Below are 18,483 nucleotides of genomic sequence, written 5' to 3'. Positions count from 1 at the left end.
CTTTCTTTAGAGGGAAGATAAACGTTCCCAAGCTTTGACCACTGTACAGTGCTATGTGGACACAGGATAACACTCAGTATGAATTGCTGTCTATAAGGGGGAGTGGGTAAAATACCCACCAATTCTTTATTCATCCACAGATTGAAAGTATTTCCTTAAAAATTCCAAAAAGCAAATCTGGGATTTTGCCATTTTAGATAAGGGACACCATTTTACTAGGCCATTATATTTAATGGAACGTGAGCATCCACAGATTTTGCTATCCACAGGGGATCTTGGAATTAGCCCCCAGAGCATACCAAGGGCCAACTGTATTAAAAGAAAAGTTGAGATACCAGTGACAAAATTCTGTTAGTTTATTTATTTATTCAATTGAATCTATATCCTGCTCCCCGCCCCCCATGATGTTTATAGTACTGTATATACTCCTGTATAAGTCTAGAAAATTTAGTTAAAAATTGACTCCAAAAACCTGGGTCCATGGGTCAATAGTCCTGTACTTTAATGCCTATAAAAAGGGGAACTATCCCCTGGTGAAAGGCAAGAGCATAATCTGTCCTGGATGCACTGACTCCTTTCTATTCTCTCATCCATTCAGCCTTTTGTGTGATGCCTACTGGAATATTGTAAGTTCGTTGGCATTGTTTTCCTTTGCTTCATTCTTTAGAGCCTTTGTTACACACCACTACGTTTTACCCTCGACATCCATGAGTCAGATCAAAATCCATAATTTTGGCCCCAAAATTTGCCCTTGATTTATACAGGAGGTTGACTTATAGTCAAGTATATATGGTAATTTAAAACAAGATTAAGTTAAAATCTTACTTTACAAAAGTTTTAAAAGAGTTAAATAGCAGCATTTTTTCCAAAACCCTGTGGTTAAAAACAAATTTAAAATGTGTTTCTGACCCTATATATTAGATACTGATATCTGCTACCATAGATAATTCTTCCAAAATCTGGACTAAAAGGTGGAGCAGATCCACCATCCTACTGACATAGAAGTCACTGCTGCTGAGGGAGAATGTGAAATGGATTCAGAAGACTATCTGAATCTTCTGTGAGCCCAAATCATCTTCTGTGAGCCCAAAGAGGCTAAGGGTTGCTTGTTTTCAATGGCAGACCATGCTCACCACCACCAAAAACAACGTGACAATGTGCTTTTGAAAACGAATGGGATTTCTAAAGCTCGGTATCATACTCTAGCTGGAGTCCTTGCACTGAGCATGGACTTCAGATCACAAGAGCTCCAGCCAATTTTGCCAACATTCAGGAATTATGGGAGCTGAAGTCCAAAACATCTGGAGGACCAAAGGCTGGGAACCACTGGTCTCAGTGGTCTCTTCCAACTCTACGATTCTATATGGTACTGGGAAGGGCTCGCTGTTTTAAATGAAGAGGTACAGAAAAACATTTTTTCACTAAGTTAGCACAGTTTCCTTGCATGAACCAAAGTGTAGGGAACCTGCGGCCTTCTACATGCTGTTTGAGTGCAAGTCCCATCAGCAGTCAGCAGTCAGTAGCCAAGAATGATAGGATCTGGAATCAATCTGGAGGGCCAACACTTTCCTCACCCTTGGCCTAAGTAATTCTTAAAAAAAAATCATGCCCCAGATTTTTCAACTGGATGTGCCAGTCTTCAGAGATGGGCTTGCTCTAGGGTTGCCATAACTGTCTACCTCCAAACCGGGACAAATGTAAAAAAATGTAGGACAAATGTAGGACAAAATTTGCCCCCAAATTTAGGACATATTTTGTAAATAGAGGACACGAAAAAAACCGTCACTGGCGGCGGGGCTGAAGAAGGGAAGGAAGCCTCGGCCCGGGGAGGCTTCTTTATCCTCTTCGGCTCCATCACTGGCGGCGGGGCCGAAAAAGGAAAAGAAGCCTCGCCTCGGCAACGCTTCTTTGTCCTCCTTGGCTCCGTGCTGGGCAGCCAGTGGAGCCGAAAAAGAGAAGGAAGCACCCCCCCACACCAAAGGAGAAAGGCCTACAGGCCTCTCCCTTTCTCCCGCTACTGATGTTGCAGAGAATGTGCGACAAATGGCGGTGGCGGCCCCAACCTTCCCGATGTGCCACCACAGCCCTGCACAGGCCTACCTGGGCTCCTGATCCTCTGGGCCAGCCACTGCCCCTTGTGGGCAGTTGGAGATGCTGCAGCTCCTCCTGTGGCCAAGGCTAGAGGAGGAGGAGCTGTGGGCCTGTGGGAAGCGTGGTGGAGGTGTGCGAACGCTGGGGCCCCTTGGGCCTGGGACAGCTTGCCAAAACCGGGACGGGATGATCCCAGGGCCCCCAAACCCGGGATTGTCCCAAGTAAAACCGGGATATGGCAACCCTAGCTTGCTCTCTTCTTCACCTAATGTCCACTCTCTCCCTTGTAGTGCAAAATAAATGTAGGTACATCTAACTGCTACTAGTAGGTGCAGATGAAGCTGACCATATGACTTCCCCCTGTGAATACATATGCATATGTGGACATGTGGACAGACAGCATGGAATCTTAATTTTAGAAGGGATCCACTTTGTCATGGGTTGCCTTTCACATGCAGACAATCTGCATATCTGTCTTTGTTGTTGTGTGCCTTTATGTCATTTCCAAGTTACGGCAACGCTAAGGTGATCTGTCAAGGGAATTTGGGGGCAAGATTTGTTCAGAGGGGGTTTGCCATTACTTTCGTCTGAGGCAGAGAGAGTGTGACTTTCCAAGTGGATTTCCAAGACCAAGCAGGGATTTGAACAAATAAATCATTACTTTATTCCTACAGTCTTAGTCCAACACTAAAATGGCTACACTGCACTAGCTCTTATCCATCTGTCTATCATCAAGCTCTGCCTGCCTATCTACCTCTCTACCTGCCTGCCTGCCTGCCTGTCTATTTGTTAATCTCCTGCCTCTCTCTTTCTCTCTTTCCATCCACTGAAAGCCAAAAACATCTGGAAGGCCAAAGGCTGGGTCAGATGTTTATCTTTTCTATAGTATGAAACATACCTGTGTATATCTATCTGTGTGAGTGAGTGAGTGAGTGAGTGAGTGTGTGTGTGTGTGTGAGAGAGAGAGAGAGAGAGAGAGAGAGAGAATAAATGTGTTTAGGAATCATAGCATTCCTAATGGAATATTCACTCTGTGGGTTCATGAAACATAACCACCTGCTTCCTATATGCTTTCTGGTTCAGTGTGTATCCATGTTTGCATTGCTGTTCTCTCAGGGGACAGGCTGGCTACACACATCACATTATGTTTGTTCATTTTACGATTCTGCAAATAGGAGGGGGGTGTCCCCCTATCCTGATGCCTCAGGACACATGCTTTTAAGGTGCATGGTGTGGTAGGTTTATGCAACTGAGCATGTTTGTTTATGGCTAACTGTGCGTAAATTGCTTTTTCGTGCAAGACCTCATTCAGAATTAATGTTGCTGCCTCTTCTGCTGTAAACCCTGTGGTGCATGCGCAGTTGTGTAGACTGGTCCTATATGTGTGTGTGTGTGTTTACACCACATGGGACCTGTAAATATTGTCAAGATGCACGTTTTGCCATGTACATGCATGCTGGGCAGGCAGCTGTCTGGGTTGTGTGTGTGTGTGTATAGTATATACACACACACACCACCATTACCACAGCTGCCTCTTCCGCATGTATGTACATTGGAAAAGCTGTGTGTTTTGAAAAGTATATACATGCTAGGCAGGCAGCGCTACAGTCTCTGAGTGCCTGCAAATATTGTGAAGATGTGTATTTTGCTATATACATACATGTCGGGCAGCCAGCTATATGGTTGTGTGTGTGTGTGTGTGTGTAGATCCACACACACACACCATGTGGGACCTACAAATCTTGCAAAGATGTGTGTTTTCTCTGTACGTATGTGTCGGGCAGGCAGCCGTGTGGTTGTGGTTGTGTGTGTATGTATATCTACACTCACACACATCCTGTGGGATTTACAAATCTTGCAAACGTGTGTTTTGCTCCATACATATGTGGCAGGAAGGCATATCTCTCTCTCTCTCTCTCTCTCTGGGTGTGGGTGTGGGTGTGTGTATCTGTATATCTATCTATCTATCTATCTATCTATCTATCTATCTATCTAATCTGTATATCCACACACACACGGTCCATGTGGGACCTATAAATCTTGCAAAGATGTGAGTTTTGCTATATATATGTTGGGCAAGCAGCTGTGTGGTTGTGGTTGTGGTTGTGTGTGTATATCTTCACACATGCATACCCTGTGGGACCTACAAATCATGTGAAGATGTGTGTTTTGCTACATGCATATGTGGCAGGCAGGCAGGTGTGTGTGTGTGGGTGTGTATATCTATATATCTGTCTATATCTATATATTTACGCACACACACACCATGTGGGAACAAATCTTGCAAAGAAGTGTGTTTTGCTATGTACATACATGTCGGGCAGGCAGCTGTGTGGTTATGTGTGTATGTGTGTATATGTATCTAACTGTATATCTATATCTGTATATCCACACGCACACACCCTGTGGGACCTACGAATCTTGCCAAGATGTGTGTTTTGCTACATACATATATGTCGGGTGGCTGTGTGTGTGTCCCTGCCACCTTGCTCCTGTGACTGTGTGACTCACTGCTGTTACTTGGTTACCTATCTCTGTGCCAGCCGCTGTGCCACCAGTGGTTGCATGTCTTCCTCTGTGTATAAACTGTCTGCACAGCTGGAGGCTGCACGCACATTTCTTTGGCTCTATGTGGTGACATCTCTCTGTGTACATATATATATATATATGCACACACACACACACACACACACACACACATGCATCCATGTATGTCTTGCTGTGCACACCCACAAAGGCATACATACGCGTGTCTTTGCCGGGTGTGGCTAGGCCCTTGTATCCCTTTTGGCCCACGGAGTTGCCTGACACCCATGTTGCTAACGTGTTGCTGGGTTGCCATAGCAACGACTGGCTTCTTGGCGGGAAAAGGGGGGTTACCGCACCAAGAACGGGGTTACCACAACTTCCCACAGACACACATACACTTTCTCTCTCTCTCTCTCTTGTTCCATGTCTTTCTGTTCAGCAACAGGTTCTCTGTATTCATGGTGGAAAGGAAGGGGCTTCTGAGGAAAAGAAGGAAGGATGCTGGGTGTTTCTGAAGGCTGGAGAGGGGGACCATGGTGGCGGCAGTGGTGTGTGCCTTCAAAGACAGATACAAATGAAAAATGGGGAATTCAAACATAAGCAATAACCTGAGGAAAAGAACAGCTAAAGTTTGGAGTTATAAAATGTCAAACTATCTGTAACATTAAAAAAAACACCCTATGTAGCTATACATATATGTGTGTATACATACATACACATATACATACATATAGTGTATATGTGTGTATATACACATATACATATACAGTTGGCCCTCCATTTACATGAGGGATCTGCAAAAATTGAGACTTGCACTTATTCAAGCCCCATAGGCTTGAATGGGGTGCCCTCCATGGTGCGCACAGGGCGCATGCCACAGGGGACACCCCATTGAGGATAACGGAGGTCATCCCTCTGTGTATAATCAAGAACGTGGATCTCAAATCCGCGAGAAAGGAGGGGCGACTATATACATATGTCTGTGTATATATACATACATATATCTATATGTACGTATATACACACACATACATACATACATATATACATACACATATATATTGAGAAAGGATGGCACAGTGGTTTGAGCATTGGACTACCACTCTAGAGACCAGGGTTAGATTCCCAACATGGCCATGAAACCCATCAGGTGCCCTTGGGCAAGTTACACTCTCTCAGCCTCAGGGAAAGGCCATGGCAAACCTCCTCTGAACAAATCTTGCCAAGAAAACTCCATGATAGCTTCGCCCTAGAGTCACCATAAGTCGGAAATGACTTGAAGACACACAACACACACAGACTGACAGACATAAACTTTCTTGGTATCTGCTGTTTGGTTCCAGGATCTCTTGAGAAAAGCAAAATCTGTGGATGCTCAAATTCTATGAAATATAATGACATAGTAAAATGGTGACCCTTATATAAAATGGCAAAATCAAGGTTTTCTTACTGGAATTTTTATATATATTTTAATATTTGCAAACTGTGGATGGTTGAATCCGTGGATAAAAAAAAATCTGTGAATATGCAGGGCCAACTGTACCATATAATATAATCAAATAAATGAAACAAAACATAGAATGTACAGTAATGAATTTATATGGCGGCGGCGGTGTGTGCCTTCAAGACATTTCAGACTTTTGTGACCCTAAGGTTCAGAGGGGCCTTACCTTTGCCTTCCTCCAAGACTGAGAGTGTGTGACTTGCTTAAGATCACGCAGTGGGTTTCCATGCCTGAGTGAGGATTTGAACCCTGGTCTCCAGAGTCATAGTCCAACACTCAAACCACTGTACCATGCTGGGCAGGGAGAGACGATAGAGGCCTGTTTTGTGACAGTTCAATAGCAGACCCTGTGTGACAGATGTGGGGTTGTCTGTACAGACTTTAGGATACATCTCTGGAGCATTGTTCCACCTTCAGCATCCTGTGGGGCTCGCCACATCAAAAGCCCCTCTGATCTCCTTTCTGGGTTCCCTTATTTCTTCTTTTCCTCTCTTTTCTCCATTTGCCCCTGGCAGCTTTCTCTATAGTTCCTTTGTGGGGGTTTTAGTGTGCAAATACATTATTCTCCTTTTCCTCTGCTTCTTCCAGTGTTGCAAGAGTGACAAAAAGTTGTTAGTCACAGCATGCACATACACAACATGCACATGCTTCCTCAGTCCCAAACTCCAATAACACTCACACACACAATAAAAAAACCACACCAGGGATGCACTAATAATGCTCTAGTGGTGTGGCGGTGGCACCCTCAAGTGGACAATGTGCGACTTCACACCCACTCCAAAAACTTTACAGAGTGGAGAGCATTGTGTAATCGATGTGACAGCAGAGCGATTGAAACAGAGAAATGCTTTCTGCTTCAATGTCCAAAATACAATGGAGCACATCAGAAAGAGTCCACACATGCAGTTGCAGATGGTGTGATTTCTCACCAGGAAGCAATGGAGGGAGAAACTGATTCTGGCAGGAAGAAAAAGGAGAAGGAAGCCTCTCTCAACTGTGCCTAATCTGAGCTTAATCTTTTAATCCATTCCTATTTGTTATCCTTCCATTGTTCCTGGTTTCTAGCCTTTGGTTCTGGGTGCCCTGTAACCCAGCGGTCAATGACATCCGTGCTCATCAGACAAACACAACATTTCCAAACCCTGGACCAGCTATCCTAGCCATTCACAAGGGTACCTTGTTGCTGCCGCTGTTGTTATTATGAGGATTGGCCTAAAACTTATCGACTTTGAAGGCTGATGAGCCAAATGCCTTCCTGCAACCTTCTCTCAGTTGTTTCTTTTAAAAAGATTACAATTTACTGCCTTATAATGATGCCCTGAGGCAGCCCCTGTTCTCTGCCTCATGGCAGGGATGTGGTTATGGGGAGAGCAAATGAGGACAGCGCCTTTCCAAATAGGAATTTTGCTCCTCCGAATGAAATTTCTCTTCGGTCCAAAATTTCTAGCATTGCAATAACTAGCTCAGCGTTTAGAAATGCCATTTAGGCATCTGGAGAAAAGGGGCAGGCGAAGATACCGGCCAATGCAAATCTAGGCAGCATCAATAGAAGTATAGTGTTCAAATCAAGAGAAATAATAGTGGCACTCTATTCTGCTTTGGCCTGGCCTCACCTGCCAGTTCTGAGCACCACAATTCAAAAAGGATGTTGGGAAGCCGGAGCATGTCTAGAGGAGGGCAACCAAAATCGTGAAGGGTTTGGAAACCACACAGTAGGAGGGATGGCTATGGGAGCTGAGGATGTTTAGGCTGGATACGCTTGCCATATCCCACCTGGGGGTGGGACTTTCCCGGTTTGGGGCAGGTCTGCACGGTCCTGCCCCAGTTTGGCCCCGTCCCTGGGATTCACCCCCCAGCGAGGCCCTGGAGGCGGATCCGCGATCGCGGAGTCCTCCAAGGCCTCGCTGGGGCTTGGGAGACGCTGTCTCCCAGGCCCCAGGGAGGCCTTGGACAAGGTTTTAAAATGTAGGACCTTTTTTTTTAATTTCCTGGCCAGGAAATTTTTTAAAAAGGTCCTACATTTAAAAACCTTGTCCTACATTTTTCCCAGTTTGGAGGTCCTCGGGGATGGCAACCCTAAGGCTGGAGAAGAGAAGGTTAAGAAGTGGTATGATTGCTCTGTTTAAATATTTGAAATGGTGTCTTTTTGGGGATGGAGCAAGCTTGTTTTCTGCTGCTCCAGAGACTAGGACCCGGAGCAATGAATGCAAGCTCCAGGAAAAGAGATTCCACTTCAACATTAGGAGAAATTTCCTGACAGTAAGGGCTGTTCGACAGTGGAACACACTCCTTCCTCGGAGTGTGGTGGAGTCTCCTTCCTTGAAGGTCTTTAAGCAGAGGCTGGATGGCCATCTGTTGGGGTGCTTTGACTGAGAGTTCCTGCATGGCAGGATGGGATTGCACTGGATGGCCCTTGTGGTCCCTTCCAACTCTAGGATTCTATTTTGATATTGTGGTTCTATAAATGCAAATAGAAGAGCTCTAGCTGTGAACAATTTCCAGTATCTCACTCTCTGCAATGCTAGAAATCTAGGGTCTGCAGGAAAATTTAATTTGGGAAGGCAGGATGGTTGTTGTGGAAGGGAAAATCCTCACACACCCCACCCCCCGCTACACCATGGAGCTTATTCCATTAACAAATAAGCTGTTTTACCTCTTCTGGCTTGAATTCAGGATCCAGAATGCCCCCAGATGTTATCGTACCGAAATCGCTGCCTATCTAGCCGGGATGCCGCCACCTGGATCCATCCCAGGTCAAAGCCTTGCTCAGCCAGCCAATTTTAATATTTTATTGATATCCACACCAAACATAACGATAAAACATACATAATAAACATAAATGACAAAACACATCAAACATCAAAACAACCTCACACAATATCAAATACTTTCACCTACCACTATCCTCCCTACCTACTTAATTCCAATTGCCCATCCCATCATTTTACTACCTCCTTCTTCATATCTCTACCTCTTTATCGCTCACCCCTTTGTTGACTTCTTTCCTCCTACTATGTGTCCATTAATACTAGCATCCCTTTTATTCTTATCATTTCCTTTCTTATTTACTTTCCTCCTTCTATTCTAGTTATACCACTATTTTCCTATCTTTTCATTCATTCTCTATCCTACAAATAGGATCCTTTGTCTTTGCTGCTTTACCTTTACCTTTCCTTTACAATTATAAACGTGAATCTAACCCATACTCTTAATCTATCAATATCACCATTTGCCATTGCTCCCTCATCTATTTAAAAAGCAAATGCCAATCGTCAGTTTTATCTGTAGGTCCTTTCCTTAATATCTGTGTCAGCTCAGCCAGCCAATTTTTGAAGTTGGGAGCTCCCTGACTTTGAAAAAATACTGGCTGAGTGAGGCTTTGACCCAGAATGCATCCGGGCAGCAGCTAGATAGGCGGCGATTTAGGTATGATAACATCCAGGGGCATCCTGGATCCTGAATTCAAGCCGTAAGAGGTAAGATAGCTTATTTTTAATGGGATAAGCTCCCTGCATTGAGAGGTCCAAACATGCCTACCTTTCATTTCATCCACAGAGGGATACCATTACAACCTTTCTTGTTATCTACAAAAGGGTGTTAACCTACCTATCCACTCCACCTTCTCTGCCCATCTCTTCTCTCTTCTTGTGTTCTCCCAGTTCTTCCCATCCAGTTAATATTGTTCTTTTATTCACCATCAATATATCTGGCACTTTACAGTTAGGTTGCCAGATTGAAAACTGGAGAGGGCTCCTGTAGATTGAATGGCTTGTAGAAGAGAAAATCTCAGCAGGTATTGCTTATCAGGCTACCAGGTAACAAACAAGCAATGCATGCTGAAATCTTCTACATAATGATTAACTGTACAGGAATCCCTTCCAGGTTTACTTAGGCAACCCTAATTTACAAAATAAATTTCAAATGAGTATGTTTATACACTAATGTACCTGGATAGCTCAAGGGGATTTTATTTCCTTTTCTCAGTAATGACAAGAGAAGAAAAGAAATGGTTGATTTTTGAACAGCTAATTATCTTCCTTTTTTCTTTCACTTAATGAAAACACAGTTCACGAACATTTGTTAAAGTGCTCCCTTTCATTACATGCTCAGCAATTATCTGTCCGTTGACTTTCTCCTTATCTGTGACAGGACCATGAGCCTTGTGAGAACAAAATGGGTTGGAAGGAAGGGGTATCAACGTTATTAATGGGGAGTTTTCTTTTTCACAAATCTGGTTCTTTTGCGCTGGTTGTGTAACTCTGACTTACCTGTGTGTATGTGTGTGTAAGTGCCTTGAAGTTGCCTACCAACTTACAGTGGATCCATGAATTTCATAGGGTTTTTGTAGGCAAGGATTACTCAGAGGCTGATTTGCCTAAAGAGAGGTAAGTGCTCAACTCTTGATCAGTATTGACCCAGAACAAAAATTCTGGTTTATTTCTTATCAAGAGCCAACATGTTGTAGTGGTTTGAACACTGGACTATAATTCTGGAGATCACGGTTCGAATCCCTGCTTGGTCATGAAAAGCTACTGGGTAAGTGACCCTTAATAATAATATGATTTATTTATATTCCGCCTTTTCCTTGTGGGATCAAGGTGGATTACAAAACAAAGGCTCAGAGGAAGAAGGTAAAGGCAAACCCCCTCTGAACAAATCTTGCCAAGAAAATCCCATGATTGGGTTGCTTTAGGGTCACCATAAACAGAAACAACTTGAAGGCACATAAAACAATAATGCATACACATTATATACTGTGTTTTCTGACTGCCAAAGGTCTCCTTGAAGTTTGTACCATATAAAGAAACATATAAAGAAACAGTCAATAAAACAAAACAAAGCAATAAACAGCTATAAAAATAGACATCATAGAAACAAAATAGGTAATGTATCTAGAATCTCAGCAGTCCAATCGTGGCAAAAGTCTCTTCTTACCAGATCTCACTCTGCTGTCCCTTTGGATAACATCTTCATTGTCATTCCAAAGGGGTCAACAGAGCTGGATTTGGTAACTTTCCCTCTCTGGAGGAAATTTTATAAAAATGGAGCCCTCACCTCAGCTCATCCCAACCCAACCCACACAGCCCTGTTTTTAGTACAAGTTAAATTTTCCTGCAGTGTTGGTGGTACCCAAAATAATGTTTCATGCCCCAGTTTTGAATCTTTTTCTGTGTGCGAGAGAGCGGTTATTCTATATGCATTGGCCAGTGTTAAATCAAAGTGTGCATTGCTATATTGAGGAGAGGGACGTTGCTCTGGGAACGTAGAACTCATTCATTCTTAGTTCATAACACTTAGTTCATCATACTTAGCTCATTATTTGAAAGCTGAGAATAAACCATTACTTTGTTGGGAAGTCAAATGAAACATGGTTATTGTTATGCATGCAAAGGAGGAAGAGGTGTTTAAGTCATTGATATTCAGATCTCTGTGTATTTTTTTTTTTAAATCCTATTTTAGCAACAGCAGGGTATGTGTGAAGAACTTGTGGTCCTCCAAGCTGACTATACTGGCAAGACCGATGCGAGTTACAGTCCAAAAGCATCCAAGTAGTTCCATTGACTTTACAAAGCTGGTTATGGCTAATAGAATATGTTCTGTTAGCCATAACCAGCTTTTTAGAGTCCATGGAATTACTTGGATGCAACAATCTTGTCCCATGTGGCTTAATTTCTCCCGTTTACTGGGGATAGTTCTTGTCTTGCAGAGCTTAGAAAAAGTACTTCTTTGGATTATAACTTCCAGAATCTCCCAACCAACATTGCAACAGCAAAACACAAGAGGTGTCCTTTTTCAGGTTTCACTTCCCTCTGAGTCATTAGAATAGTCTTCCCCACCTTGGTGCCTTCCCAAAATGTTGGCTAAAGAAGATGAGAGTTGTAGTCCAAAGAATCTAGCGGACATGCCCTAAGGGATCCAGAGCAGTCTGTTATACAAAGCTTCAGCTTTCTAGCATAGACAGTCAGTGATTCCTCAAAAGTTCTTCAGGTACAGCTCCAGTCATTATTGACCATTCATTAGAGTGAGGCTGATGGGACATAGAGTCCAACAATACCTGAAGAGTCATAGGTTCTCCACTCCTGCCTTGTATACAGTTACCAGAGAGTAAATCCTATTGATCATTGTACTTTGCTATATGGCCAATATGGCTACTCCTGGATGTGTTTACAGGGATACCTCAGTTAACAAAGCCTCTGACAAAGAAGCTCCTTTTAAAAAAACTCTCAGCCCTGCCCTTTTTAATAATAAATAAATAAAGTTTTTATTTGTACCCCGCTCCTTCCCAAGATCAGGGCGGCTTACAGCAAATGGATAAAACAGAATAAAAACAATACAGGTTAAACAACTAAATACAATAACAAAACAGGCTAAAATGCCCCATAAGCCCAACCTCTTGGCCACGAAAGAGGAGGGAGGCCCACAGGATTTTAGTCGGGGAATGCCTGTTGGAACAGGAAGGTTTTTCCTCCTCATCTTCTGACTAGCTGACTTTTTTAAGCAGCATCAAGACTGGAAGAGAGGTGTGAAAAAACAGAGAGTCTGGGTGATGGCTTGCAGAAGCATGTTTGCAGTAAACAATGCAATAAGGTTTAAAATGGATGGAAATATAATTCGAATTTAGCAGTTCTACTGCAGATGTGTGCCTGCCTACAACAGTCAAAGTAAATAGTAGCTGTCCCAAGAACCCCTTACTGAGCATGCATGAAGAGCAGAACAGAGAGCAAAAGGGAAAACAGATAAACTGTATCACCAGTTACCACTAATACATTAAAAAACATTCCACATAACTATGGGCGTGATCACCAAAATGGAAATCATAAGGATGGTGTGGGCTAGTGAAGGGGAAAACATCATCCCTAGATGCATTTTGGAAGAAGCTTTCAAGCAGTATCAGAAGGTTAGCAATGGTTTTGTTTAGTTATACAAGGCTTATTTAATCATAATGTTTAATTTCCATGTCCATATTGCTAGTTTTGGATAAAAAGCTTGCTGAAACATGACAAAGTGCTTTTCTTTTTTGAGGCATAAGAACCCACCCCTATTTTTTCTCTATTATTTCTGCCTCTGGTACCAAATTTTCTGTTAAAGAAGCGATGTCAGGAAAACATCTATTTCATTAACTGAAGTGTACCTGTATTTAAAAAAAAAGTCTGTGTGTACTTGTGTGTGTTAGAAACATTAACTTATTTCTATCTATGAAATTTTGCAAGGTATACAATCTAGCTAAAATAAGCTATGATTGAAGCTGACGTTATACACCCACTTTCTAGGACAAGGATAGAAACATATGACTCTCCCCTCTGATGTTGGTGGACTGCAACTCCCAGCATTACCAGCCAGGATTGCCAATGGTAAGGAAAGGTGTGAATTGTAGTCCAACAATATCTCGTGGATAGCATGAACCCACTCATTTTAGGGAGTAACATAACGAGGTCAGTGGGACTTTACACTGTACTTCCAAAACAGTTTGTGCAGAAATAAGCCCAGGGAAGGGGTGTAACATGAAGGCATTGCCTTTTGAAATGAAAATTCTGCCCTGCTAAATGAAATTTTCCTCCAGCCCCCAAATTTCTAGCAATGCAGAGTGGGACACTGGAAACTATTTGCATCTAGAACTGTTTATTTGCTGTATTCACATTCCCTTGGCAAGTTTGCTGTAGGATGCCTAAACTTTATATCTCAATTGATGATTTAAGTAACTGCAATGCTAGATATTTGGCAGACAAAATTCTTATTGGGGGTGCAATGCCCTCATTGGTATCTGTGGTTACAACCTTGAATAAGCCTTATTAAAACCAATGGGAGAAGTGATTGCAAAGTGTCCTCCTGTTTTTATTGAGCTTCATAGTACAATTCTGCTACTCAGCTGGGCATACTCTCAAGAAAACATGCATAGGGCTTGTACTTGAGTCATGGCTGTCTTTAGCTGGATACGGCCTGTTGTTGCCTATAGTACTGAGTGCACTTAGTGAAAAGACCATCTTGTTGAGCCCGGTGGGACATTCTGCTAAGTAAACATGCATGATGAGATTGGGCTGTTAGCATACCCGAGGGAATCTGATAAAGTTGATAAAAGTGCCTTAGATCCTCTTCTTCCATCCTGTCTCCTGGGCTTCTTATTTTGCAGGTTAGTTATAGTGTTTGTTTTCCTCCTGCTTTATTAATTTCAACATGCTTATTGAGAGAATTGCTCTATATTGGTTTTTAGTGTATTATTTCCACTTTGGGAATACACCCTGCTTTAATGCCGTTGGCTGTTCAGCCTATTTTATCATGTATAGTTGTACTCCTGTCATAATGGAAAGAGTTCATTATAAAAGACAGATGTTGAAAAGAAAGGAAGATTGTATAGTCAGAGCTTAGAGCTACCAGCCATACTTGATGGAGGATTCTGGGAGTTATATTGAAAAATGGAAAGCACTTTCCACACCAGGGCTGTGAAACCTCTAGATGTATTGAACTCCAGTTCCCGCCAGCTCCAGCCAATGTCGAGACTGAATGGGAGTTTTAGTTCAACAATGTTTGGAGGGCCAAAAGTTCCCCCACTCGTGTCCAGCACTAAGACCAGAAATCCCACACACTTTACGTAAGAGCTACAGCTTGTTCATTTCTATCAGTTTTTAAGTAATGCATTTAGAACAGTGAGTAAAAACACAGGATAAATTATTAACTAGAAACGCAAAAGTTCAAAAGCTGGATCTTTAGCCTTCTTGTTTCCTTTCTTATTCTTGCCAAATGATGACCCAACACCAGCCTAGGTTCTTCCTGTGCCTTTAAGTGCACCTTGACTTGCACTTGATACAAACAATCATAGAATCATAGAGTTTGAAGAGACCCCAAGAGCCATCCAGTCCAACCCCATTCTGCCATGCAGGAACTCTCAATCAAAGCATCCCCGACAGATGGCCGTGACACTACTGTTTCTATAAGATTTCACATTCAGCCAGGAAACTCACTTTTCCTCACATCCTCACTTTCACACACACATTCCCTCAGCCTCACAAACACATCCCACAGGATCTTTATGAAAATAACATGGAGGACAAGGTTATATACGGTACTTTTCCAAGCTCTTGAGAACAAGAGTGGGATATAAATATAATGAACAAACCAACATGGTGATAAGCATCGATTGTGTGTTAACACCTGCTGCTGTAGAAAGAGGAACAAGAGGAGGTGAAGACGCCGGTGATCCTCCTCTGACATGCAGTTTAGGTTTGCCTTTAGGCTCACCTCCCTAACAGCAAATAAAGCCTTCCATCTCCAGATCCTATGTGACGGGTTGTTCTTATTGGTGGTGGTGGTGATGTACCTTCAAGGTGACTCTGACTTATGACAACCTTCTCACAGGGTTTTCTTGGCAAAATTTGTTATTCAGAGGAGGTTTGACATCCTCTGAGGCTGAGAGAGTGTGACTTGCCCAAGGTCACCCAGTGGGTTTCCATGGCTGAGTGTGGATTCAAACTCCGGTCTCCTGGAGTCCTAGTCCAACAGTCTAACCACTACACCATGCTGGCATCCTATGTGAGGATATAATAAATTTTTCTCTGCTCTTTTCTCTTTTTTGTGTGTGTATGTGCCTTCAAGTCACCTGTGAACATATGGTTACTCTATGAATTCCATAGGGTTTTCTTAGGCAAGGAATACTCAGAGCTGGGCTTGCCAGTTCCTTCCTCTGAAATGTAGCCCTCAGCATTCAGTATTTGTTGGCAGTCTTCTATACAAGTAGTGACTAAAGCTGACCTTTTAGCTTCCAAGATCAGACAGGGGTTTGGTGCACTTAGAGTTTTTATGCCTCTGGTTCTTTCTTTACTCTGCTCCTGTCTTCACCTCATCCATCTGTATGTTTCTATCCAGCAGTACACAGCCTCTTCAGTCTCTACTATTCCCTCCCTCCTCCTGGCAATTTAGGGTAAAGGATTTTCACTAAGACCACAGCAATAGCAAGCCTTCTAAAATATCAATAATTATGAATAGTCCTGATCACAGCTTGTATTTCTGTTTAGGAACTGGGCACATTAAATACAAAGCTGCATTTAACATCATATTGAGTGTGGCCCTAAGTTACTCTGTTGATCAACAATCCATGCTGACACCCAGAGCTTGGGAAAGTTACATTTTTGGACTACAGGTCCCCAGAATCCCCCAGTCAGTATGCCATAGGAGCAATAGTCTAAAAAAAAAAAATTAAAATTTCTCAAGCTCTGCTGGACCGCTGGAGATACAGTAGTTCGAATGAAGATGTGGAATTTACTCCCTTGGCTGTGCCAAATGGCCTCTCTCTGTGTCCCTGGCTCACATTCACATGTTTATGCATCCTTTTCCTGCCAGAAGCATAGGACTGAATCCCATTCCCAGTCCAGTAAAGTGAGGTGAACATTCAAGTAGCTGATTTGGGGTGTCCTGAAAATGCACCAAATGGCTAAGTATTTAATTTGTTATTCTATTTTTCATGCCAGAGGTGCTTGTGGAGTTTCCTGCCTCATGTGCCAGAACAACTTGGCCAGCTTTTGAGTATAATCCACCTTATTTTGATGGGTAGCCATTTGCTATACAGCCTAAGGCAAACAAACAAACATCTAGACACAGGCACAAAGAAAAGGATGCCAAAGAGCAATAATCTTCCCCTCCACACATACATAGGTGGCCTCTTTAACCTCTTAGGACACTGCTGACAATTGGTAGTTCCAGAGGCTATTGGTTATGTTGGCAATGGGTTTCTGGCTAAAAAGGTAACTTTCCCCCAAGCACAGTGCTGTCCTCAATTGCTTCATCCAAAGATGTCACATAATAGTGCTGTGCTGGAATAAGATCCCTGAGATGCAGCCAGCTTTAGATGATGCACTCCATCTGATGTCACATGTATCTGTGTACATTGTTCTGCCCATGTGGCACATGCTGGCGCCATGAGCTGGTGCATTGCAGCTTTCCTTTATGCAAGTACTGAGAATGTGTCATGTGGAGCAGTAAGCAAGCGGCAACATGGGGTCAGGAGGACAAATTGGGTGTGCTGTGTAGTCTGCCCTGCTCCTCCAGAGATGCCCTCAAGTTCAGACGAGGATGCCATCTTTTTTTCCTGTCTGGAAGAGGAAGTTCATCTTGTCATTCACCTCAGTTAGCAAAATGTTTCGGACCTGGGGTCGCCAGGTCAGGACTATCCCAGGCCCTGAGATTTCAGAAGCAAAACCTGAGACCTCAGGCATTACCCCATGATGTTACCAGTGGTGGCCCCTGGTGAGGTCCCAAGGGATGGGCTGTGGTTATGTCATTATAACCACAGAATTCATTAAGCATCAGCATCAGCTGCACAGAGTGCCCCGTTCCCATAAAACACCAAACCTGACAAATGGGAAATGCATGTGCATGTGTGGAGACACACACACCTTTGAATGCAGTGCTCTCGCCCTAAGATTGTTCCTTGCCTCGAGGACTGGAGAAAAGAATTTAGGTCTTGAAACCTGGCAAACCTATTTGCACCAGCTCTGCAAAAAGCACATGGTCACACTCTAACTACCTATTTATTCTGTTTTTCTATTACCTTCGTATTTTCCCACTCAAATGCTGGTGAACCCCATCCATCTCTATCCCTCAGATGGCCAGATGCAAAAGAGGGAAGGATTCCTGATAACTTAATAACTACTTAGGAAAGGGCTCAACCTACACTTGGTGAAACCAAGCACAGAAAGTCATTCTTAAGTTAATATAATGATATCCTGAAGCCATCTACAACTAAGTAGATGATCCCAAGCATCATTCTGCCACTCAGAGCATTGTTCTAGAGATGGCCTCCTCATGCCACTGTAGCATTTATTCCTCTTTCTATGCCGTCTTATTGCCCCCCCTTTTTTTTTGGCAAGGACAGCCCTGATCAGTCCTCTATTATCCCACGTTTTCAGGTGCTTTTAAAGTTTCCCAGTTTCTTTCTCATCTTTCCCTGACCCCTTTTCTCCTCAGATTACCTCAGTTGCTGCAAAGTAAGTTCAAAGTGTAAAGTAAATGTCACTCCCTTAATTCAAAGGAGGAGAAAAGGGGCAGAATGTTGCTCTTCTCAGTAAGCTCAAGCAAAAGTAAACTGCTGCAGCCTCCCTTAGCTTGTGTGTTCTTCCTTATTTATAACTTTTACTATCTTGACCACACTTGAATATTGCTTGGCCACATGTGTCCTGGATTTCATCAGTGAAATGTTGGAGTGTATGCCAACAACTAAGTCTTCTCATTCAGATGGGGAAGGGGGAGAAGGTGGCTTGTCATCTGCTGCATCTGGCCATTCTATCTGACATCTTTCCATTCAGCTCCTTAGCCATCAACTGCCTTATCTACTCAGCACTTCTGTTCTTGTTCTCCTTCCTATCAGCAAC

At 43.0% G+C, this 18,483-nt stretch overlaps 1 protein-coding gene and 1 long non-coding RNA gene across 6 annotated transcripts in view; one reads left to right on the top strand and one right to left on the bottom strand.

Moving 5' to 3' along the window:
- The window catches only part of LOC121921027, a 39,526-nt gene extending 29,578 nt beyond the window's left edge, over positions 1–9,948 (bottom strand). For both annotated transcript variants that reach the window (XR_006101825.1, XR_006101824.1), the window contains exon 1: positions 9,731–9,948. This is a non-coding gene — a long non-coding RNA (uncharacterized LOC121921027). The remainder of the gene's footprint in view (positions 1–9,730) is intronic.
- The window catches only part of LOC121921025 (caM kinase-like vesicle-associated protein), a 53,583-nt gene that overhangs the window by 7,904 nt on the left and 27,196 nt on the right, over positions 1–18,483 (top strand). Inside the window, exon 1 of one of the 4 annotated variants that reach the window (XM_042448482.1) lies at positions 9,480–9,600. The exons of 2 other annotated variants lie outside the window; for them this stretch is intronic. Coding sequence is in view for 1 of the 2 variants with exons in the window: in XM_042448480.1 (XP_042304414.1) it covers positions 14,143–14,252 (110 nt within the window). In the remaining variant the exon portion in view is untranslated. Of the gene's footprint in view, positions 1–9,479; positions 9,601–14,010; positions 14,253–18,483 lie in introns of those variants that run through there. One more of the 4 variants, XM_042448480.1, reaches the window with a different exon arrangement.

The sequence above is a fragment of the Sceloporus undulatus genome, chromosome 2 (assembly GCF_019175285.1).
Source record: "Sceloporus undulatus isolate JIND9_A2432 ecotype Alabama chromosome 2, SceUnd_v1.1, whole genome shotgun sequence".
Taxonomy (NCBI): Eukaryota; Metazoa; Chordata; class Lepidosauria; order Squamata; family Phrynosomatidae; genus Sceloporus; species Sceloporus undulatus.
This window is presented reverse-complemented; position numbering and strand designations above follow the sequence as displayed.